Genomic DNA, 26,129 nt, shown 5'->3' on the forward strand with positions numbered 1-26,129 from the left:
TGACTACCTGCCATGGATGAAAATTTTATCTATATATTTTGCACCGCAACCGTCCATATATCGACTAAGTTTCATGGCTTCTTCTTTTCTGTTGAAATTATTCTGATGCTTATATATTTCGATGGCTTCTCTATGTAGCCGTGGATAATAGTTTGTTGTTGTAGATATTTCACTTCGTAATTTCCCGACTGAAGAGTCTGCTGGTTTTTCTGTTTTGTCTACTCGGCAAAGACTTTTGTGTTCTTTCAGTCTTGTATTAACGCTTCTCTTGTTAGTTCCAGTGTAGACTTTTCCATAAGTACACGGAATCTTACACACTCAGCATACCGATAGAAGACGGTGTTTATACTTTACAGTTATGAGTGCTTGACATATTTTCCTAGTCGGTCTAAAAATCGGTTTGATGTCATATTTCTGTAAAATCTACCACTCTGAGGAATTACTTCTTGGATAAAGAAGAGAGAAACCGAGTTCTTCCATCGCTGTGTTTTATCGTTGACCTTTGGACTACTACTGTTCGGCCGCAGATCCTAATTACATGTTTGCCTGAATAGCCATTTTTCCAGAAAATCTGCTTCATATGCTGTAATTCAGCGTACAGGTGTTCCGATGTGCAAATTCCTTTGCCTCTCAACAAGACTTTTAATGACACCTCTCTTTTGTTGTGTGTGATGGTTGGAGTTCTTACCGAAAGACATAATGTTTCATACCACCATCAGTGTGTCTCATAACTAAAACATCCAAGAAGAATACTGGGTTAACATTTTTAATTTTCATCGTAAACTAGATATTTGGATTTGTATCATTTAGATAATAAAATGATTTTTCTAAAACTTTTTACCATGTAACTAAACCACGAATGTCTCATTCACAAATCGGTACCACCGATAGCTTCTGAATTAATTTTTCTAGAGCTGATTGTTCGAATTCTTCGATACGAAAAATAACACAGCTGTTTCTTCAGTGTATTGTACTCATCCTGAATTAGAGAAATTAAATACCCCAAATTACGCACTATAGACGTCACTGATACATGCTTGGCCAATGTGAAATATAATGTGTTTTCCTTGGTGCTGAACACTTATTGAAAATTTTCCTCTGCATGTAAGAAGTAACGAAACGACTGTTTGCCCTTTGTGAATACGAATACAGTATCTAATGAAACGTCTCGGCACAGGTATTGCTGGTCGTCTCAGAGATGCAACACTAATAATGGGCATGATACGTAATAACTTCGTTTTCGGCAGGATCCTCTGTAGGCCTTCCAGTACGGCAGTTCAGAAGCTCTGTATTATTTTCTTACATCCAAGATGCAATGACATGTATTTTATGGACAGGACCATTATGATGAAACAAAAACGTCGATTGTCTAAAGTGATTCAGTCGCCATCTTCTTTCTCTTTACCGTCGTACACAAATAATTGTCCGAATATAAACAAAGAGTCATAGCGTCCGGGAAACACATAAACGTTGAATTTCAGTGGCGTTACAACAATCACAGAGAAATACTGCACGCCCCACATTCCTAAATCTAAACGCACCTGACAGAAACTTCATTTACCACCACTTTGCACTGCATAAAATGTTTTTAGGATCTGTGACAATATTATCTGAATATCCCTAAGAAACTTACAGAATTCTTTCTTATAAGGAATGTGTTCCTAGACAACAGACAGGACGCAAAAAGAGCTTTTTTAAAGGAACGTGTAGCGGGAAGGCAGTTGAGGCTGCCAAGTATATTCTTTGCACTATGAAGGGGACGAACTTTGTGTACAGAATGAATATTAGTAAAACCGACAAACTGCAAGGTCGAATTCCTGACTCGGGAGGGAAAAAGTCCTGTGAACATGTGTCCGGAAAGTATCACTGTCACGGTAGACGGCACAGACGAATGACTGTTCATCTGACCATGTGCCGTGTGTTCCTTGTGTGTTTCAGGCTGTGTGATTGGCGCAGAATACTGTAAGCAGCAGAATGGTCCGGTATTTATGTAGGGAACAAGCCGAGATGGTGTTTGTGTACGGTCAAGCAGATAGGAACGGTCGAGTGACAGCACAGTTGTACCTAAACTAGTACCCTCATAGACACGAACCACATTGCACAACATTTAAAGCCAGTTTTGAGGGTTTGTGTAATGATGGGTCAGTTCAGACAGAAAAACGTGCAGGGAGGCGGCGGAGTGCGCGTAGACCAAACTTGGAGGACCAGGTTCTATAGGATATTGAGACGAAGCCCAGTACAGGGTTCAGGTGGCCCCCAACATGGTGAAAGCCAAAGGACGATTACGTGTATCCTGTTTGACAACCGCTACTGTCGCTTTCACCTGTAATCCCATGCAAAACATTTTGAACATCTGTCGTGACGAGGTTGCCATACAACTCTGTAAATTTGTCGTCGTTGCACGCACGCCGTCCATTTCTGGACATATTTTCATAGAACTTTTGCCTTCCATTTCCATTCAGGAATCCGTGCCTGCAATCTGTCGGTTTTATTACACTTCGCCCTGTACTTAGGCTCTCATATTCTGTACGTCACCATCGATCGATTTTTAACTTTGTGCGAAGTAATATGGTCAGCGATAGCTGACAAATATATTTGATGCTTGACTCTATAAAACATTCCAGAAACGAGGAAAAATTTAAATCCTTGGGTTACTCGGGTCTTCGCAAGGTTTTGTGTTTGTCTCACGTTTACACCACAGTAAATCTGACTAATAGCGTATACTGTGTCCCAACTTCTATTGATAAGATGAACGGTAGTCCTTCATACATTGCTGGTCGCCATATGGTTCCTAAACTGATCCAAGGAAATTATTTTAATGTATCATCTACCAAACTTTTTTACGAGTATCGGCGAGTCTGTGAGAAAGGCAGTTACTCTTGCAAGCTCAACGGCAGGGTATGTCACACAGGCGTTGGTCGATGATCCAGAAACAGCTGCCTCCTGGCGGCAATATGTCAAGAAGCGGCCACGAATGTAGTTTCCTCTACAGAGTCGCCTATTTTCATTACGTGCGCAAAGTACCTTCATTTTACCGGCAGTATTTAGGCCACCAAAGTCACTTCTTTTGTTTCACTTGCACCAAGACAGGTTTAGTTTTTACTTTTTTATTGATTCCACTTGGCGCCTCCTTTAATCAGGTGAATAGACTATTTATTTATTACGGTAATCTCATGCGTATCTAGATATGTTTGTCCTGAGAATCCATTACACTGCATTTTGACATTGCCGAAACCAACTGGAAAGAAAGTGAGATCTACATAGCTGAAGTTTATTCACTTGTCAAGCTTTTCAACGTATACTGTATCGTTTCCTTATTATGGCCTGTTGTTTCAGCGCTGTTTTTCAATCACTGGAGGGATGAATTTCCGCATAATATTTCCGGGATAGAGTTCTCAATCTTTCCTCGGTCCCTTCCTCATGTAACCCTCATTGTGCTGCAGTTCCAACAGCTAGCACAAAGTAAGCAGTATATATGCTAGGCACCCGTCCTGAATTGTCATAAAGACACACTCTACTCCAGTTGCACAACTTAACCTCAGCAGTAGTGTACCAGTCGTGTGTAGACAAATAAAACCCATCATGGCTCATTGAGACAACATTCAGTTTAATGCGGCATACCAACTCTAGAAGAACCCGGACATGTGTATCTCTGTTAACCTTCACTTCATCTGTTGATTCAAGTGCGGCAGAATAAATGCCATTTTCTACGATAAAAGAGAGCGAAATAGGTAAGAGAAGTTGTAGTGGAAAATATATCGTTTCCAGGATTCATAACGTCCTCAAACTCTCTGGGGCGCTACACAGAGCAACATGCTCTTATGAATTCTGAATTCCATTTGGCATGTCTGAACAACAACGTGTCTAACTGGGGAGACTGAGACTGTCTTGGTTCTGTCGTACGCTATTAAGAATCAGTTCGACTGGACAATTTGGGGTTTGTTTGGGAAAATATCCTTCTTACATTTCGTCAAATGGGCGATTCTTTATCCTACTAATAAAAAAATGCAGCTTTAAAAGCTGTTTTTAATACAATAAAATACAAGTTAAAATGAATATGCACGAAATGTTCAAAGTAAAAATGGTGTTACACTGACATAAAAGTAGATTAAGCACTTTTTACAGTTTATTTCGTGTTTCTACAGTTTGAGGGGTATTGTCAGTTCTTGCTGCTTATTTTTGTAGGTATCTAACAGTATTTTCCTCGTTCGATTTGACTTTGTTCTATTCCAGTATTTTTAATTTTCGCTGTCAACGTAGCGTTCTTGCAGGATCTTTTCCACGCCGCAGCGATGTTGCAGATTTGTTGTCTTACTTGATTCCTGATATTCACGGTACACTCGTCAAATGGTCGGACGGAAAAATTCCCACTTCATCGCTACCCTGTATATGCTGTCTCCTATCGCTCGTGCGCTGACTATAACACCACGTTCAAACTCACATAAATCTTGAAAAGCTACCATTTTAGCAGCAGTAACCGGTCCACCAACTGCGCCAGACACTTGTCTTATATAGGCGTTGCGACCGCTGCGCCGTATTCTGCCTGTTTACATACCTCTGTATTTGAATACGCGTACCTATACCAGTTTTTTTGAGGTTTCAGTGTATAAAGAAGCACACGTGCATGCCCTTCTGGTATTATAGTAATCTACCTATAAAAATATTTATTAGACAGCCTGTAGTTGAAGAAGTGTCATGATGATCTCTCCATTGGCAAAAGATTCCGGAATAGTCCCCCATTCGGATCTCCGGGAGGCGGCTGCCAAGGGGGAGGTTACCATAAGAAAAAGATTGAATAATCAACGAAAGGAAAATGTTCTACGAGTTGGGGCGTGGAATGTCAGAAGCTTGAACGTGGTAGGGAAACTAGAAAACCTGAAAAGGGAAATGCAAAGGCTTAATCTAGATATAGTAGGGATCAATGAAGTGAAGTGGAAGGAAGATAAGGATTTCTGGTCAGTTGAGTATCGGTTAATATCAACAGCAGCAGAAAATGGTATAACAGGTGTAGGATTCGTTATGAATAGGAAGGTAGGGCAGAGGGTGTGTTACTGTGAACAGTTCAGTGACCGGGTTGTTCTAATCAGAATCGACAGCAGACCAACACCGACAACGATAGTTCACGTATACATGCCGATGTCGCAAGCTGAAGATGAACAGATAGAGAAAGTATGAGAGGATATTGGAAGGGTAATGCAGTATCTAAAGGGGGACGAAAATCTAATAGTCATGGGCGACTGGAATGCAGTTGTAGGGGAAGGAGTAGAAGAAAAGGTTACAGGAGAATATGGGCTTGGGACAAGGAATGAAAGAGGAGAAAGACTAATTGAGTTCTGTAACAAGTTTCAGCTAGTAATAGCGAATACCCTGTTCAAGAATCACAAGAGGAGGAGGTATACTTGGAAAAGGCCGGGAGATAAGGGAAGATTTCAATTAGATTACATCATGGTCAGATAGAGATTCCGAAATCAGATACTGGATTGTATGGCGTACCCAGGAGCAGATATAGACTCAGATCACAATATAGTAGTGATGAAGAGTAGGCTGAAGTTCAAGACATTAGTCAGGAAGAATCAATACCGTAAGAAGTGGGATACGGAAGTTCTAAGGAATGACGAGATACGTTTGAAGTTCTCTAATGCTATAGATACAGCAATAAGGAATAGCGCAGTAGGCAACACAGTTGAAGAGGAATGGACGTCTCTAAAAAGGGCCATCACAGAAGTTGGGAAGGAAAACATAGGTACAAAGAAGGTAGCTGCGAAGAAACCATGGGTAACAGAGGAAATACTTCAGTTGATTGATGAAAGGAGGAAGTACAAACATGTTCCGGGAAAATCAGGAATACAGACATACAAGTCGCTGAGGAATGAAATAAATAGGAAGTGCAGGGAAGCTAAGACGAAATGGCTGCAGGAAAAATGTGAAGCTATCGAAAAAGATATGATTGTCGGAAGGACAGACTCAGCATACAGGAAAGTCGAGACAACCTTTGGTGACATTAAAAGCAACGGTGGTAACATTAAGAGTGCAACGGGAATTCCACTGTTAAATGCAGAGGAGAGAGCAGATAGGTGGAAAGAATACATTGAAAGCCTCTATGAGGGTGAAGATTTGTCTGATGTGATAGAAGAAGAAACAGGAGTCGATTTAGAAGAGATAGGGGATCCAGTACTAGAATCGGAATTTAAAAGAGCTTTGGAGGACTTACGGTCAAATAAGGCAGAAGGGATAGATAACATTCCATCAGAATTTCTAAAATCATTAGGGGAAGTGGCAACAAAACGACTATTCACGTTGGTGTGTAGAATATATGAGTCTGGCGACATACCATCTGACTTTCGGAAAAGCATCATCCACACAATTCCGAAGACGGCAAGAGCTGACAAGTGCGAGAATTATCGCACAATCAGCTTAACAGCTCATGCATCGAAGATGCTTACAAGAATAATATACAGAAGAATGGAAAAGAAAATTGAGAATGTGCTAGGTGACGATCAGTTTGGCTTTAGGAAAAGTAAAGGCACGAGAGAGGCAATTCTGACGTTACGGCTAATAATGGAAGCAAGGCTAAAGAAAAATCAAGACACTTTCATAGGATTTGTCGACCTGGAAAAAGCGTTCGACAATATAAAATGGTGCAACCTGTTCAAGATTCTGAAAAAACTAGGGGTAAGCTATAGGCAGAGACGGGTCATATACAATATGTACAACAACCAAGAGGGAATAATAAGAGTGGACGATCAAGAACAAAGTGCTCGTATTAAGAAGGGAGTAAGACAAGGCTGTAGCCTTTCGCCCCTACTCTTCAATCTGTACATCGAGGAAGCAATGATGGAAATAAAAGAAAGGTTCAGGAGCGGAATTTAAATACAAGGTGAAAGGATATCAATGATACGATTCGCTGATGACATTGCTATCCTGAGTGAAGGTGAAGAAGAATTAAATGATTTGCTGAACGGAATGAACAGTCTAATGAGTACACAGTATGGTTTGAGAGTAAACCGGAGAAAACCGGAGGTAATGAGAAGTAGTAGAAATGAGAAGAGCGAGAAACTTAACATCAGGATTGATGGTCACGAAGTCAATGAAGTTAAGGAATTCTGCTACCTAGGCAGTAATATAACCAATGACGGATCCAGCAAGGAGGACATCAAAAGCAGACTCGCTATGGCAAAAAAGGCATTTCTGGCCAAGAGAAGTCTACTAATATCAAATACCGGCCTTAATTTGAGGAAGAAATTTCTGAGGATGTACGTCTGGAGTACAGCATTGTATGGTAGTGAAACATGGACTGTGAGAAAACCGGAACAGAAGAGAATCGAAGCATTTGAGATGTGGTGCTATAGACGAATGTTGAACATTAGGTGGACTGATAAGGTAAGGAATGAGGAGGTTCAAAGCAGAATCGGAGAGGAAAGGAATATGTGGAAAACACTGATAAGGAGAAGGGACAGGGTGATAGGACATCTGCTAAGACATGAGGGAATGACTTCCATGGTACTAGAGGGAGCTGTAGAGGGCAAAAACTGTAGAGAAAGACAGAGATTGGAGTACGTTAAGCAAATAATTGAGGACGTAGGTTGCAAGTGCTACTCTGAGATGAAGAGGTTAGCACAGGAAAGGAATTCGTGGCGGGCCGCATCAAACAAGTCAGTAGACTGAACACACACACACGCACACACACACACACAAAAAAAGAAAAATAGACAACTATTAAAGTACATATAGATAAAACAGGCACAAGCCGACCCAACTTGTTTTCCAAAATCAGTTTGTGAGCGAACTGCGAAGGAAGGCCACGCCTGCGTTTCATAACCTTTTGTTTGAGATACGATACGTTTTACATTAGATTAAATTTAGTTTTTAAGGCAAGACTTGTGTTATTGAATCAGCTACATCAAAACTGATAATTTTAGAATCTTGCCCCTCCTTGGATAAATTTGTGCTGACGCCCATGCTAACAGAACATCCCAACACGTCTGCCTTCTGTAGAAATGGTTGTCACATGCTCCTAGGTGGATACATACACTTCTAATTGACGATGCTTCGGATGTTTGTGTATCAATTTCAGTGATTAATTATTCAAGCACCTTCTTATTTTACGTCACGAGGTTCGGTTGAGCTACTTCCAGGTCCTTCTGCCACAGAGATATCAGAGTTCATTACCAGAAACCGTATCCGGTATGTTTTGAGTTATTAGCGAGGAACGCTAACCACAGAATCACAAACAGAGGCTACTATAGCTCTGGTGCAATAAGAGGATGCCACAGTCTGGGACCTTATAATGTCACCCAACTATAATTCAGTTCTCAGCTAGGAATGATCGAGTAAAATCATCTCAGTTTTCAAGCGGCTTCATTTCGAACAACACTGTCGATTTTTCGACAGCTATCTCCGCCATCGTCATCCGGAGTCGGGCTCCTAGAGGCGGGGCTCTTTTTTCTCCTTATTTTTATTTCCATTCACCACGAAGAGACTGTTGGTAGCGGATAAAACCGCTCTTCAGCCGAAGACTTTACGTATTTAATAGAAGTTCTAAAGTAAATAAAAGAACACATTTGAAAATAAATGAAGTTGTTTTGAAAATTCACTTTGGTAGCAAATTTTTTTGATGTTTAAAATTATTTAGTTGATTTTATATTTCAGTCATAATATAATCACTAGCGTTAATGCTTCTGCTGCTAGGATGCAGATGTAATGATGATGGTCTTTGTGCATGAAAATGATCACAACAAATTTCTTGTGGTGGATATTTTCGCAGCAACTATACACAAATTGCGTTAGTTTAAACGAAAAACTCCTTACATATGAAGCACATTAAGTATTGACAAGGCATCTTCAGTAGGTGTCCTGAAATTCGTTTTTACATACAGGTTATACATTTAAAACAGTCCATTGAAATCTGCTAATAAAATGGAGCTGTGTTTACAGATCAGCGCCTGATTCACTAATTCTAAGCCAGCTAACTTTTTATCATGTGACAACCTGGTTGAAAGTTTGCCGTTTTCCTTGTGGTCACTCTATTTTCGAAATGTAACACTGTAAATGCAATTTTTATGTATTTGTTGTCTAGAGTGTCATTCATTATGTAAGTTTTGCGAACTTCCTCAGTTTTTAGCTTTGAACTACATTTTGCTTGACTGTTTGTGTGTTTCTGTAATGTTTTATGTGTATGTGTGTGTGTGTGAGTGTGTGTGTGTGAGTGTGTGTGTGTGTGTGTGTGTGTGTGTGTTTGTGTGTGTGTGTGTGTGTTTATATTCTTTTTAATTCCCATATTATTATGTATCGTATTTTAAATTTAAATATTTTTCTATTTATATACTTAGGAGGGATATGAGACTTGTGACCGTCTATTAGGATTTCTGTTATGTGATCAGATCAGTATAAGTAGAGAGTCATGCTCACGTCGTCATTTAGTAGTAGCTTCTTTCCAGGTTTTGTTTTGTATATGTGATCATTTTATTGTAACATTAGGAGGTGTCTCTTATTATTTATTCTAAGCATTTTCATTGCTTTTTTCTCTTGCAGTTGGCTTATGACTATTTTCTGCTAAATTTACTGCGGAAGTCGGTTGCTTCTCTCATATTTGCAAGCTCTGACATTTTCTTTGTACCAGATATGATCATTTTCACAATGGGTGATCGAATTATGAATACGACGATGACGTCTTGTGCAACCACAGATTGCAACTAAAAGATGGAGTAAGGAAAATGCAAAGGATGGTGTGAGGTGGAGCATTGTGACTAGAGCTACGAAGGAAGTATGTCCAGACTGATGTCAACGCGGAGCTGACTGAATTTCCTGCGTGAATGAGTGTGGTACATGGATGTAGTGGCGCTACAGGGTACCTGGATTGGTGATTAGTGGATAGGACATTAGGGGTTGGGGTTGTTTGGGGGAAGAGACCAAACTGCGAGGTCATCGGTCTCATCGGATTAGGGAAGGATCGGGAAGGAAGTCGGCCGCGCCCTTTCAAAGGAACCATCCCGGCATTTGCCTGGCGCGATTTAGGGAAATCACGGAAAACCTAAATCAGGATGGCCGGACGCAGGATTGAACCGTCGTCCTCCCGAATGCGAGTCCAGTGTGCTAACCACTGCGCCACCTCGCTCGGTAGGACATTAGGTGTCAGGACTAGGTTTTGTGATTAATGTACTATGTCCGAAAGTGTTCCAAGAAGATATGAGTAGCCATAATGAGATTTTCACTCTGCAGCGGAGTGTGCGCTGATATGAAACTTCCTGGCAGATTAAAACTGTGTGCCGGACCGAGACTCGAACTCGAGACCTCTGCCTTTCGTGGGCAAGTGCTCTACCAACTGAGCTACCCAATCGATGTCTCTGCAATATCCTTTCTTTCAGGAGTGCTAGTTCTGCAAGGTTCGCAGGAGAGCTTCTGTGCAGATTGGAAGGTAGGAGGCGAGGTACTGGCGGAAGTAAAGGTGTGAGGACGGGGCGTGAGTCGTACTTGGGTAGCTCAGTTGGTAGAGCACTTGCCCACGAAAGGCAAAGGTCCCGAGTTCGAGTCTTGCTCCAGCACACAGTTTTAATCTGCCAGGAAGTTTCAAGATATGAGTAGCTGATCAGTTGGTACTGGATGAGAGGTGATGAATGTAGCCGGATGTGGAAGGTGAGGCCGAGTACATGTCTTTCCAGGAATTCAGGAGAGGCACAGATAAAGGCAATGTTGTCATTAAATATGTTGGGAGAAAGATGGATTTATAGGTGAGGATAATCATCAGGGGCTAGTTCAACATTCCTCTTACATACGTTAGGCAGCAGAACCTGAACCTTTCAGACCGAGCGACGTTAAGTGGCACATGGAGCCAGCGCTACATTTGAAACTCCCGCTTCCGCCTTATTACAAGCGTGAAGCATTCGTCTTTGTTGCGCCTTTGCATCCGTTCAAAGGAGGATTTCCAGACGCTGCTGCCTGTCCTATAGACGCTGTACACCGTATCAGCCCCAGATTACGAAATGACAAAGCTCAGGCATGCCGTCGCAGATGATTCTCACGCTGTTGCAGTGACGGCGTAGCTTATCACAGAGTATGCATTCAAAGGCATTCGAGGTAACACAACTTATAATAATACTAGACGGAAACAGTAACACCATCGGGGGGTACTTACTGGCGCGCATGCGCCTAGTGGTCTCTGAGTTACTGTGCGGCGTGTTGCGGAAGTAGGTGAGGCCCATCTGCGCCTCCCGCTGCTTGGAGGCTGTCGCGCAGCTGCAGCAGAGCCGGCACAGGGCACGCTGGAAGTACAGCCGGAACCTGCTGGCACACATTCACAGGCTAGCATCACAATGGCTGGTCTACTGCAGCACAACCCAGGGAAGTCATAACATACAGACAGACAGTAATGGAAATGGTTTGCACAATAACTGAGACAAAAGCAGCACAGGTTATAAGAAGAGCACTGGAAGTACATCTAAATCTACATTTACACACACACACACACACACACACACACACACACACACACACACACTCCGCAAGCGGTGGCGGTGGCAGAGGTTACCTTTTACCATGTAAGGTGTCCGGCAAATCCAACACCTTCCATGAAAACCCTTACACAATAAGCAAATCCAGTAGTATGTCACATAGCTCGGAATAAATCGTGACATTAAATTAACCAAAGCAATACGAGTAACGAGTGAGCAAATGGAATACCACAGACTAACACAAGAATGCCTAAATGCATGTCATACCTTCCCACCGTGAGACAGACGCAGATCCAAGAGGAGAAACGAGAACAGAAGAAGAGAGCAGAACCTTGTTAAGCTAGAAGACCCTGCGATAAGGGACGGACTGGACACCCACGTCGCCAGCTAACCACTAGGACAACGTCAGCTGCAAGTTTTAGCGTGAGACTTTTTCGCGTCTCTGTTACGTCAAGGACCACCCCCCCTCCCCCCCCCCCCCCCAGCCCATCTTAAAAGCTAGAGCCCTCCAGAAAAACAGTATAGATCTTACGATAACGCTAAAAGGACCACACCAGCTACAGGTTTTAGAGTGAGACTTTTTCGCGTCTCTGTTATGTTGCAAACTTTAAAAACATTGCCCCATCACGAAAACTATAACGTTTCTCATTGGATAGACAGAATTTTTGTAGGCGGAGCTTAAGGTTAACATTGAGACCCTGATCGGTCAGATGAAAACACAGCCAGATAGTTTTTTTTAAACCAACTTCGGTAAATGGTTGTAAGGAGAAGTTAGGAGAAGTTAGTTAGTTCCGAGACGGCATGCTGGGTGGCTGCTGCGCCGCCCGCCGCCCCCTGACGAAGACCAACAAGGTAATGAACGCACGCGATGCCGCATAACAGCACATAAAGCTTCACTCAGAACTGCAGAAGTCTCACCTGTTACACCCCCTTTTTGCGTAATACTAGTGTCGATCGTGAATTAAAGCTCATGGTGTTCACATTTGTCACTTGAAGTAAAAAATGTGAAACGCGATGATTTTTCTGTTATATAGTTATTGAGAAGCCACATCAGCCACTGTAATTTACGACAAGTTAGATAAGTAATTAAAGAAAATTGAGGGTCACTGAAGACCATTTTGATAGGTTTCTCTTTTGTGAAACTTAATTTAAACCTAGATTATAGATGTGATACGGCATAGGTCATCCTTCGATCCATTGTAGAACTTGGAAACCCATTGAGGGAATATTCGTTCACATTTTTGTTGAACGCAGTTGGTTTTTACCATCCTGTATTAAAACACTTCCTTTTATTAATATTGCAATTTATAGACAATGTTTTGTGAGTAGAATAAAATATCCAATGGTAAACTTAACTGATTTTTCGGCGTTATTTTACCAGCTAACTAAAAATAGGAAAGCCTTGAACCCCTTCCCGAAATTTAGTTAGTATTAAGATTCTTTTACAGGGAGTGCAGTGGAGCTGACGCTGTAATCATTAAGTATTTGGTTATATCATCGCTAGTCTCACTGAACTCTTCTGAATTCTACATGTCATGTGTGGTCTGGCGTCTCCTTACCAGCAACAGGTCCCAGGTTCAAACTAGTCAATTCCCTAAAAAACACGCTCAGAGCGTCGTTGCGCGAAAGTGGTAGGGAGACACGATATAGAACAAACAGACACCACCCAGAATGATAGAACCACTACAAGTCATTTCCTTTGGTGTCCCACTTGCAAATAAAATAAAGAACTGTATATACAGTAATTTTTGGAAATTCTCGTTTCTTCTGCGAGAGGGGAGTGTGGAGATAATATTCTGAATTGAAACCTATTTTTGGAAACGCACTGTTTCTGTGCTACAACCATTGGAAACCGTATTAATAATCCGAGCACTATTTCAAGTAATTGATTAGGCATGAGCGAGTGTATCACTTGTTTTACAATCCCACTCATGAATTGCCACACAAATTGCTAGTGTAGTCGTCGACGGGGTTTCTTCAACGTCATGCAGTGCGACCTGTTCCAATTCGGGGCTGCTGCGTCTTCGTCGAGGACCACACCCATGGCTACTGACAGTGAAGGCCGTACCGTAATGGTGGCTAAAAGGGTCCGTGATGGACGTTGTGGAGAATGATCCTGATAAAGGCGACGAGCAGCTCAGACGTTACCTTGAGCTTTGCCGTTTACAAAAATCTTGTCGGTGTGTCCGCAATCTTGTACTCAACCGTATTGCTCACAGACACGTGAATGAGGCTCGAAGAAGGACAGAGACGTAAGGTACACGTCAAATGACATCAGCCGATCCGACGTAAACACCCTCCCCCACTACGACTACCCTGTTGCATATCTATCCAGCAAATATGTTTTCAAATTGCTGTATAACGGAAATGGCATGCCGCACGTTGTAGCGTGGTCTAAGGCGCCTTGTCACGGTTCGCGCGCCTGCCCCTGTCGGACGTGCGAGTCCTCCCACGGGCATTGATGAGTGTGTTGTCCTTAGTGTAAGTTAGTTTAAGTTAGATTAAGTAGTGTGTAAGCTTAGGCACTGATGACTTCAGTAGTTTGGTCCCTCAGAATTAACCACAACATTCTAATTTCCAGCGGAAAATATTATGTACTCACTCCCCTCTACAAATCCAACACGTCTGTAGCAGAAAATTACGAACACCCTGAACGCCTCCGTAGAGCCCTAATTTTTCGTGTCGTATCTCCGTGGTCCTTACACGGAATGTACGTTGGCTCCAGAATAATCGTTCTCCAGTCAACTTCAATTGTCGGTTCACTAAATCTTGTCAGTAGTGTTTCGGGAAAAGAACATCGTCTTCCCTCCAGCGATTCCCATTTCAATTCACGAAGCAGCTCCGTAATACCCGCGTGTTGATCGAACCTACGGGCAACAAATCTAGCAGCCCGCTTCTGAACTGCTTCGATGTCTTCCTATAATCCGACCTGGTACGGATCCCAAATACTTGAGCATATAACATTAACTGTCCAACAGAACATTTAGTCCTGTCAAGAGAAAAGCCAAATATAACACTAAACTGCGTGACGTGTCATATCAACCTACAGTGTATTACCAATTATGGTATTACGACACAGTTAATGTTACCCTCTGGGAGGATTTTAGTAGATAGACCGTGAGTTACCTAATGGATTTGGCTTATCGAACCTGAATTCAGTGCTACAGAAGAAACCAGGCAGCTACAGATTGAAATTTGGGAAATGTTTTGAGTAACCAAGTTTGCTTAAATGAAATAAAAACGGTCGCCAGCCTAATTAGGCATAGTAATGTGAAAGATTACTTTTATATAATATGTATAGAGTTATGATAAAGGAAAGCTACTATTACTTCATTCCCAAATAAGTGCAATGAACTCTACTACAATCGGATAAGTGGTACAGTGATGCTAGCAGTTGTAAATAGTATCTGAAAGTTCTCATAGGGAACAGTTAACAGCTTATTTCTTCCCAATAGTAATTACGTTGTTATATATGAATTACGTGATCACCAAAAGCTACAAAAGTCAATATTAAACCCGAAATGGGCATGGACTTAGTCCTATTTCAACAGTAATTTTCCAAATAGTATAAATATCATTAAAAGTAACTTGACATAGGATTTAGACACTCATTAAGAAGTAATATTGTTTCTGTTTTTTTATGGGTAAGGGAAATTACAGTAACTTTATCTTCAATAAGCAAAATTGCTGGTGGGGGCTCTCAAACTGGTTTTCCAATTTTCATCACACAAAGTGCACAAAATTCAAAATTTACTTGCACCGCAATTAATATATTCGTTATTCAAGCAGGTTTATTCATTTTAAGCAACTCAAAATTGGGGACCCTTAAACTGTCCAATACCATAAAGCAAACTAAATACACTTTTCTGAGACAATTTGTAAGGTGTAAATTTTGGTATTATTATTTCACTTATTCCACTCACATTGCATGGCTTTTAAAACAGTTAATGCTGGTAGTTTTCTCTATATAATTTTAAGTATGACTTCAAGTGCATTTACACACTAACTTCGAAACCACGAGCTGTCTTTTTGCTATTAGTACAACCAGTATTTTTCACTAACAGAATTTAATGCAGTTAATCTTTAAAGCACAAACACTTCGAAATGAAGCAAATCAGTGACAATGGAGGTTTCCATAAATGCAACACTAACGCGCTCCCTTGACTTCAATTGAAATCAGAGTATCTCTAGATAACTTTTTGCATTCAGAATTGTACAAATAATCAACCATTTATTTTCATTAGATTTTAGCACACAAGATTCTCGGATGTCGGTATTTATGTGGTGTGGACCCTGAGAGGTATCATGAGAGGAACCAAATCAAGGATCGGACAGAAGTTTTCACAAACTTTGCCTCATTATTACAAATTAAACAACACTTAAATGTACTGGTTCATACTTTGACAGAATTCTGACCTCTTATAACTGCCGAAATGATTGCGCAATATCTGTGACGAGTACATAACGGGTACTGGTCTCTCCTCTGGATGTAATTGGCTCTGTTATCCCCTTCTTGGCGACGACATTTCCAACATTAGAGCCTTTTCCATTAATAGAGCATAATTTTATAGCCGTGCACACATCCGAGGCCTTTCCATATTAATCCAAGTACTGTGTGGCACCCTCGACACTTTGGCGGTCCACTCACTTGCTGCTCAGACCAGACTGTCCAGTAGCTAGCTGCCGACTGACTGTGCTCTCCCACTTGGCATCCAGACCGAGCGCCACATCAACCTTTTCGTAGCGCGCCAACTCAATTCCGTTGCAGATGGGAAGTACTGTTGGTTTTCATTTTGTACAGTGCAAGTCCGTAGGTATGAACCAGCTTATACATGGTTTGCAAGCAAACATATTTAATAAAATACCATCATTTAAACACATTAATAAGTTAAAATAAAATAACCATAATTAAATAATACAAAGAATTTAATGGCAAAGAGAAAACATTTCACAAAACTTTCCGCTTCATTACAATAGGTCAAAGACATTACACAGTAAAAAACATACATACTTGACATTACACAGAATTCATCAGTACAAAATATTTACAGTATTACTTATGGTGTTACAAGCAGTACTAAAGAATAGGTCACACTAGCGGCCTGTATGCGGTATACTTTACAGACGAAACACACTTTTTCAAAATTCTCCCAATAATTCTTCCGTACCACAGTCTGCACAAGCTCGTTCGATTTCATATCGCTTTGAAAAGTAACGCCTAGATATTTAAACGACGTGACTGTGTCAAGCGAGACACTATTAATGTTGTACTCCAACATTGCGGTTTTGTTTTGCCTCCTCATCCGCATTAACTCACATTTTTCTACATTTAGAGCTGGGTGCCATTCAGTTCAGCTAAAACCAGCCGGCACACATGGCAGAACTAGCAGCATAGGACAGCTGGTAAGCTACAACGCAGACTGCAAGGCAGGCGTTGCTAGTACAGTAGTAATATACGGGCACATAATGAGCGCAATGAATCGCACAGCAACCGAGGAAATTTGCTGCACAGATGATAACGAATGCACTGTAACTACAAACCGAACCTGCTGGCACACATAGCGAGGCTAGTGACTGTAAAAGGATACACGATTTTGTTCTAATTCTTTTTCTTGTATCTTTGTCCCTTATCGTGGTGGGTCGGCATGGTTATGAACGGACGTAGGATGGTTAATTTAAGTGCTGCTCGAATGCCCTTCCTGTGCCCACCCAACAACACCCAGGGACAGACTATGTGGTATCCAGCTGTCTGCATTTACTGTTATTCATTTGAGAATTGGCGGAAGCTATCTAAACGTTCGATAATAGTGTATCTGGATGCAGGACTTAGTTTTTTTTTGTTGAGTCATCAGTCTTCTGACAGGTTTGATGCCACCCGTTACGAGTTCTCCTGTGCCAGACTCAACACCCCAGAGTAAAAATTGCAACCTACGCCAACATTAATGTAACGCATGTAGTCTAGTCTCTGCCTTCCCCTGCAGTTTTTCCCCCTACAGTTACCTCTAGTACCATGGAGGTTATTTCCTGATTTCTTAACACGTGATCTTACATCTTTCTTGCCAATGTTTGCCTTACCTCATCAGTCAAGCTAATTTTCAACGTTCTTCTGTAGCATCACATTTAAAATGCTTCGATTCTCTTCTGTTCCGGTTTTCCCGCAGTCCTTGTTTCGCTACTACAGAATGCTGTGCTCCAAACGTACATTCTCAGAAATTTCTTCCTCAAATTAAGGACCATGTTTGATACTAGTAAACTTCTCTTGGCCAGGAATGCCTATTTTGCCTGTGCTAGTCTGATTTTGATGTCCTCTTGCTCCTTCCGTCATTGGTTATTTTGATGCCTAAGTAGTAGAATTCCTTCATTTACTTCGTGACCATCAATCCTAATGTTAAGTTTCTCTCGTTTGTCTCATTTCTGCTATTTCTCATTACTTTCGTCTTTCTTCGATTTAATGTCAATCTATATTCTGTACTCATTAGTCTGTTCATTCCATTTAGCAGATCCAAAGATGACCTACAGGCACAGAATGAAGGCTGTCGATAGAACAGCGGACGATTGCAGAGTACAGTCTGCAGAGACCCTATGGGCACACATTGAGAACCACAAAACAGCTGATTAAGTACGAGATGACCTGCTAAAGGCACGTTTTAAGTACAACCAGAAAGTTTGGGGACTGTGTGAGGGTTATTGATAACATACCAGCTGAAGCAGCTCAGTACATCCTACAAGTCTGAAGAACAACCAAAGCTTGTAGGAACACACTAAGCCTAGGAGCTCATGACGAGTTTTTCAGTTACCTGGTCACAGTATCAGTTTCTTCATCTTCTTTTTGTTTTGTCCTTGTCCGCATCGGCAGAGGGGCGGCATGGCTAAGTAACAGACTTGGCCTGGTTAGTTTAATGGATGGTCGGATGCCCTTTCTGTCTCCACCAAGTTAATTCATGGGATGGAATGTGTGTGCCCCACCTGTCGTGTGTAGTGTTATCCATGTGAAAGTGAGCGAAAATTTTCCAAATGATTGATAATCGTGTAACTGAGGCGGGACTTGGGCACCAGCTCGGGATTCACCTATTGGGATTTGGGAAATTGCCTTAAAATCACATCCAGGACGGACGCCACACCGACCCTCTTCGTTAATTGCTGGGCTGTTTCAGATTGGAGCTGTCACAGCTCCCCATTAGGGATAACGGTTACAACTAAAACAACCGGATTTCCGTTATATTGTTGTTTTTTTTCGACGACAGTTTAACCCGACGGTTAAATCAATATAATAAATGATTTCTAAAATAACTGGTTATTCCAAAGGTAGAACACGAACACAGATTGAAAAATTTTGACCTTCTCTCTTTAAACGGACATATAACCAAAATATTAAATGAAATAGGCAAATGAAACTTATTCCATCCACCATTCGCTGCTTTTCTTGAAAAGTGATAAGTGGTTGAATTCTTCAAAAAAGCACCAAGACTCTCCTACTGATTCTACTTTTTTGAAACGCTGCTCAAAAACCATGTTGTCATTGGGGTCGTACTACTATTTAGGCATAAAGGGTGAAACTGAGGTCGAAGACCTCTGTTTATCTCGTTAATTTGTGCGTTTTCAAGAACTACAGGAAGATATAGGCATATTATGTAGACACAGGCAGCAAATCAGCTACTTTCTATTATTATTGTATTGTTGTATGTCCGCCGACGACAACGAGGAACTACCGTATGGACCAGGTGGAGGCGTCTTGCGTACTACGTTTGCACGCGTACCTAAATGGAGGACACACAGAAGCTGGGTGGGACATGGCAATGCCGTAGAAATTCTTATGCCACGAGCTTGTTGGTCGTTTCTGTTCCCATTGTGATTAAAACTACTCATCATCTTTTTCCTTTTTCTGTAATAAAGCAACATTTCTAACCAACACAAATTTTAGAAATAAAAATTACTTCATTTTAAAAAAAGGGTGCATTTAAAAACCAAAAAAATTTAGCACTGTTGCTACGATTAATTGATATATAAATGTTTTTAGTCGGTTATCAGTAAAAAAATTAGAAACACGTTTTATAAACGAAAAATGCTGATTATTCAAAACTAAAATATGGGTATCGGTTTTAATCGACTGGTTTTTTCCATCCCTACTCTCTAAGCCGGTAACAGCCATTAACAAGTATGGTCAGTTTAGAAATGGGCAATCTGTAGTTCTGCAAGACTTGATATCATCAAGTACTTGCATTGCGGGTTCTTAAACTGCATTGCAAAATTTATTTATATGGATCGCACGCTTATAAAATGATGACCGAATTCGATTGCTCAAGCAATCATCTTCAGATCATTAAAATATCGTTACAGTGAGTAACTCACTACACGTAGTAAAAACACTTTCTGATCAACAAAAACTATTTCGACACGCTAGTTTTTATGATTAAATTCGTGATTGTAGTACAAGTGACGATACTCGCTGTAACGATATTTTAATGATCTGAAGATGACTGCTTGAGCATTCGAAAGCGGTCATCATTTTCTAACGGTGCGCTCAAGAAAATAAATTCTATACTGATAATCTTGGGAACACACAAATTTGTCGGTCAGTGGTAATTAGCCGAGAGTGTCAATCATACAGTGCTACATACCAAGCCCACATGTGTCGTTTTTAGACTGAATTATATTTTCTTGCAGCAATGGAAACACTTCAAGGTCACAACCGGTTTTACAGTATACGCTCCTGATGTATGTGGTCCACAACAACTACGACGAGGCATAAACGGAAAGTAAGGTCCGATTAGGCACGAAATGGAAACCACTGTGAAAATCCGATGAAACTCTGCACAGGTGTGTTGGGCAGTGTCTTTCCAGTTCAGAGCCCAAAGTGATCACGTAGAAATGCCTAAAACAATAGTGTCTCCCACCAAGTATGTGGATCTAGTGAGAGATTTCGTCTGAAGCTATGCAGCCCACATTACATAAATGTCTTGCGTTTCTTTCTTCAAGACAGTTTTCAGTCGCATTCTGCAGGGGCAATGAAGACATTCCTGCAGCGTTTTCGATGGGAAGTGTTTGATCACCCACAATACAGCCCTCAATTGGCTCCCTCCGTTGTTCATCTCTGCTCACCTGAGCCGCTGGACAAAAGGCAGACCAGCGCTATATAATTGGCTGAAAGTATAGGCAGCCACTTCTTGTGTCAAGGTTACTGGAATGTTTGTACAACGCCATGACAAATATCTAAATCGGAGCGGCGACTATTTAGAGAGGTTTTCTTTAAAGTAAGTACCACCATTAGGCTGCTTTTTATTTGCAGTGTTGTCATGATTCCGGCTTCAAAGTGCCATTATCAAGTGTTTTAATGTTATACAGTGCCTAAGATGGCAGATGATTGACCCTTAGACAATGTGTCTAATAGTGTGTTTTAAAAACGACAATATGCCATCTTAGGCACTGTATAACATTAAAACACTTGATAATGGCACTTTGAAGCCGAAATCATGATTGTGTAAATGTAACAAAATGGTTCAAATGCCTCTGAGCACTGTGGGACTTAACATATGAGGTCATCATCCCCTAGAACTTACAACTACTTAAACCTAACTAACCTAAGGACATCACACTCATCCATGCCCGAGGCGGGATTCGAACCTGCGACCGTAGCGGTCGCGCGGTTCCGGACTGAAGCGCCAGAACCGCTCGGCCACTGCGGCCGGCGTAAATGTAACACTGCAAATAAAAAACAATTTAATTGCAGTACTAACTTTAAAGAAATATGTGTTTTAAAAACGACAATATGCCATCTTAGGCACTGTATAACATTAAAACACTTGATAATGGCACTTTGAAGCCGAAATCATGATTGTGTAAATGTAACAAAATGGTTCAAATGCCTCTGAGCACTGTGGGACTTAACATATGAGGTCATCATCCCCTAGAACTTACAACTACTTAAACCTAACTAACCTAAGGACATCACACTCATCCATGCCCGAGGCGGGATTCGAACCTGCGACCGTAGCGGTCGCGCGGTTCCGGACTGAAGCGCCAGAACCGCTCGGCCACTGCGGCCGGCGTAAATGTAACACTGCAAATAAAAAACAATTTAATTGCAGTACTAACTTTAAAGAAATATATTATGACTGTGGCCTCACATTAAGAAAAAAATTATTTAGAGAGGGAGCTGGAAGGTATGGCTAACTGTTGCGAATATAAATTTATGGTTTTCACTGTGGTTTTCATTTCGCGACCGATCGGACCTTAGTTTCCGAACAGCCCTCGTATTATATGGGTTCTATGATACGTTGCCCAAGGAATGGACGTACTCTTTTCGTTTATAGTGGACCTGATAATGGCGCAAGTGTTGCGCGGAAACTGGTCCTTTGAAAGAAATTTCTTTGATGATGTGGCTGTAGTGGTTAGTTTTCTTTACTTATATCATCAGTCGCTGCCCGATGTTCCTGAGAACAATGGACTTCCACAAACCACAAACTGGTGAAGGAAGTGCAGCAGAATCATAATGGCATGTGATGTCTCATGCATCACGTGACCCCTGTGGCAGCTGCAACGCAGGTCGCAGAGGTCGCCCTGCAAGTACAGGCAGAAACCGCGAGAACACGTGGTTGGCCTTGCAATGCGCAGGAGCTGTGGCAGAACGGCAGACATAACGCACAGGTGCGTTCTGTGCGTGATGAACAGTCTCATGAGCTACAATTTAATGTCTGACGCGATACAGATCAGCGGTGGGACGCAGCATTCAGAACGTATTACCTGAACTAATAGCGAGAAGCAAGTGTTCTCACCTCCTGCTGCGTCAGGCTGGCCTTAGAAGCAAGTTACATACCTTTTCGAATACAGATCAGGCAGAATTACTGACAACACTGATGTAATTTCCACGCTTGAAATGATATTTTGGCTAAAATGTTACGTACACTACTGGCCATTAAAATTGGCACACCAAGAAGAAATGCAGATGATAAACGGGTATTCATTGGACAAATATATTATACTAGAACTGACATGTGATTACGTTTTCACGCAGTTTGGGTGCATAGATCCTGAGAAATCAGTACCCAGAACAACCAGCTCTGGCTGTAATAACGATCTTGATACGCATGGGCATTGAGTCAAACAGGGTGGCATGTACATATACAGTTGCCCATACAGCTTCAACACGATACCACAGTTCATCAAGAGTAGTGACTGGCGTATTGCGACGAGCCAGTTGCACGGCCACCATTGCCATATGTTTTCAGTTGGTGAGAGGTCTCGAGAATGTGCTGCCCAGGACAGCAGTCGAACATTTTCTGTATCCTGAAAGCCCCGTACAGGACCTGCAATACGCGGTCGTGCATTATCCTGCTGACATGTAGGGTTTCGCAGGGATCGAATGAAGGGTAGATCCACGGGTCGTAACACATCTGAAATGTAACGTCCACTGTTCAAAGTGTCGTCAATGCGAACAAGAGGGAACCGGGACGTGTAACCAATGGCACCCCTTACCATCACACCGGGTGATATTCCAGTATGGCGATGACGAATACACGCTTCCAATGTGCGTTCACGGCGATGTCGCCAAACAAGGATGCGACGATCATGGTGGCTGTAAACAGAACCTGGATTCATCCGAAAAAAATGACATTTTCCCATTCGTGCACCCAGGTTCGTCATTGAGTACACCATCGCAGGCGCTCCTGTCTGTCATGCAGCTTCAAGGGTAACCGCAGCCCTGGTCTCCGAGCTGACAGTCCATGCAGCTGCAAACTTCGTCGAACTGTTCGTGCAGATGGTTTTTGTTTTGCAAACATCCCCATTTGTTGGCTCAGGGATCGAGACGTGCATGCACGATCCGTTACAGCCATGCGGATAAGATGTCTTGCATCTCGACTGCTAGTGATACGAGGCCGTTGGGATCCTGCACGGCGTTCCGCATTACCCTCCTGAACCCACTGATTTCATATTCTGCTAAGAGTCATTGGATCTCGACCAACGCGAGCAGCAATGTCGCGATACGATAAACCGCAATCGCGATAGGCTACAATCCGACCTTTATCAAGGTTGGAAACTTGATGGTAAGCATTGCTCCTCCTTACACGAGGCATCACAACAACGTTTCACCAGGCAACGCCGGTCAACTGCTGTTTGTGTAGGAGAAATTGATTGGAAACTTTCCTCATGTCAGCACGTTGTATGTGTCGCCACCGGCGCCAACCTTTTGTGAATGCTCCGAAAAGCTAATCGTTTGCATATCACAGCATCTTCTATCTGTTGGTTAAATTCTAATCTTCGTGCTATAGCTATTTTAATGGCCAGTAGTGTAGCTGCATTAATATATATTATTTAACATCTTGGCATGCTTCGGTTATCAGCCATTTTCAATAAGCAGACATAACGTGCTGTGGCCGTACTGTATTTACGTTAAACATTTCTAGTTTTGGTTTCTTGTATGTAACGATGTCTTTCATAAAAATAATCGTGTGAAAGATTAACATTACCAATTCAGAATGGGACGGTCCACTACAGAACTATGTTTTGAAATTGTTACCTCATTCTATTCCATATTTTGGTATTAAAATGTCAGTGCAGCAATCTCTACCTACAGGGTGAGTCAGCTGCCCCTGCTGATGGCGTTCTGTGCAGCCCCACATGACAGAACAATGTCTGTGGCCAGCGCATTCTCAAAATGTCGTAGAATAACTGGTAAGAATACGAAGACATCTTAGACCTATTGTTCTAATGTTGTTTATGAAATTACACTGGTGTCCATAATTAATGCAAGAACACAAATTTAGCAAGGTTGCTTTTATTTTGTCACAAACCGGTATAGACAGGTGATAGTAAAGTAGAAACAATGTAAAGAATATAGAACGTAAACAGTTGCAACATGCATAATGGAAGAGAGAACTTAATGGATTTGCACATACATTTTAACAACCAGTTAATGCCCTCAGCTTGGAGTGCGACCACTTCTGACAGCAATTCAGGCCTGACAGCGTCGGTGCATGCTGTGAATGATGTTATCAGTCTCATAATGAGGCAATAACGCCCATTCTTCCTGCAGAGCTGCTCGCAAGTCCTGGAAAGTGGTTGGTAGATACTGACATACTGACATGATACAACCAGTGTCCCTAAAGCATCCCAGACATGCTGTGTGGGATTCATATCGGGAGAGTGAGCAGAGTGCGCCGTGTGTGCAATATCTTCCGTTTCCAAGAAAACATCAGCCACCAGAGCTCCATGAGGTCGAGCATTATCGCACTCCAGTACGAAATCTGGGCCTACAGCACCTGGCAACAAAAGCACGTGAAGTCCAAGACCTCGTCACGATACCTGACAGCCGTTAAACCTTGCCAATTCACCCGTACAATTTCATGAAGAGGTATTCGAGTGGTAAACATAATCTCTGCACCATTAAGGATCCTCCTCGATATCGGATGCTTTCCTCAATGATTGTGTCCCGAAATCGTGTTCCCCATTCCCCCCAGATGAGAATCCGTCGAGAACCACTCTCCGGACCAAAACTGGACTCATCTCCGAAAGGAACATTGGCCCGCTGTTAGATCGTCCAGATGTCATGTTGACGACTACACTCTAGTCGTTGCCTTCTGTGAAGACGCGTCAAAGGTACACATACGGTAGGTCTCTGACGGTGAAGGCCACTGTGCTGAAGCCTTCTGTAGACAATCTGCCACTATACAACAAGTCCAGTGGGTGCCACGAGGTAAGATGCCAGTTGCCGTGCAAGACTTAGGCGCTGTCGTTGTGCCCTTAAAACCAAATGACGGTCCTCTCTTTTTGGTGTCACACATGGTCGACCCTGCCCTGGTCTTCGGGATACAGTTTCGTTCTCATAAACTGTCGGCCGCATCCGAGAAACAAAACAACGATTCACACTAACCAAAATTGTAAACACGGCTGAAGCAGCAACTGTTAAAAATCTCCAACAAACAGTTGCGGGATAAAGATTTATTGAAATCCTTGACCACGGTTTCGGTGTATCTAAATATACCGTCATGGATCAAGGTATATCTTGGTCCATAAATGCCGTGTAACTCATGGCCAGGCCTCATTTATATTTTTAGGGTTCCGTACTTCAGCTGGTAAAACAGAAATTCTTATAGTACGCTTTGCTGTCTTTATCTGTCTGTCTGTCCGTGTGTTTCTCCTACTGCCACAAACTCTTTTTAATCAGGAATGGGTATACGTATCAAGTAGAAATGTATGTCACGTACTAAGGTCTACAGGTGTAATAAATGTAAGCTTCTAAGTCAATGCAACCAAAAGATACGACTATTTAGGTAACACACTTCGATACTCAGATACTTACTCCTCAAAATTTTTAGTGCACTTCCTATTGACCTAGAATAACGAAATTTGTCAAGAAGCAAGGTTTCACAGTTAAAGTAAAGGAAAAAATCCGAAATTTGTTAATTTTTAATTTAATCACAAGAAAAATAATCCCTTTGTAATTTTTATTTGATTTCAGACTTTAAATTCACACGATCAGTATTTCTACATTCAGGGGTCACAGAGGCAAAAATCAAATACCAAGCAAGGAATGAATTTATCGGTCATATAACGAATTTCGGAATACATTCGTCATCAGACATCTAGGAGCGATTACTACAAGTAGATATGACTTTTTAACTTGTACGTCAAACAAACTATCGCAGACTAGTCTGTGCCACATCTGTTTGCTGTAATCGCTCCTGG

General features: G+C 41.8%; 1 protein-coding gene across 1 annotated transcript in view; it reads right to left on the reverse strand.

Moving 5' to 3' along the window:
• Nucleotides 1-26,129, reverse strand: part of LOC126341035 (tachykinin-like peptides receptor 86C) — a 145,508-nt gene that overhangs the window by 11,425 nt on the left and 107,954 nt on the right. Inside the window, exon 4 of the mRNA XM_050001747.1 lies at nt 11,132-11,277. Within this exon, the coding sequence (XP_049857704.1) occupies nt 11,132-11,277 (146 nt within the window). The remainder of the gene's footprint in view (nt 1-11,131; nt 11,278-26,129) is intronic.

This window comes from Schistocerca gregaria, chromosome 1 (genome assembly GCF_023897955.1).
Source record: "Schistocerca gregaria isolate iqSchGreg1 chromosome 1, iqSchGreg1.2, whole genome shotgun sequence".
NCBI classification, from domain to species: domain Eukaryota; kingdom Metazoa; phylum Arthropoda; class Insecta; order Orthoptera; family Acrididae; genus Schistocerca; species Schistocerca gregaria.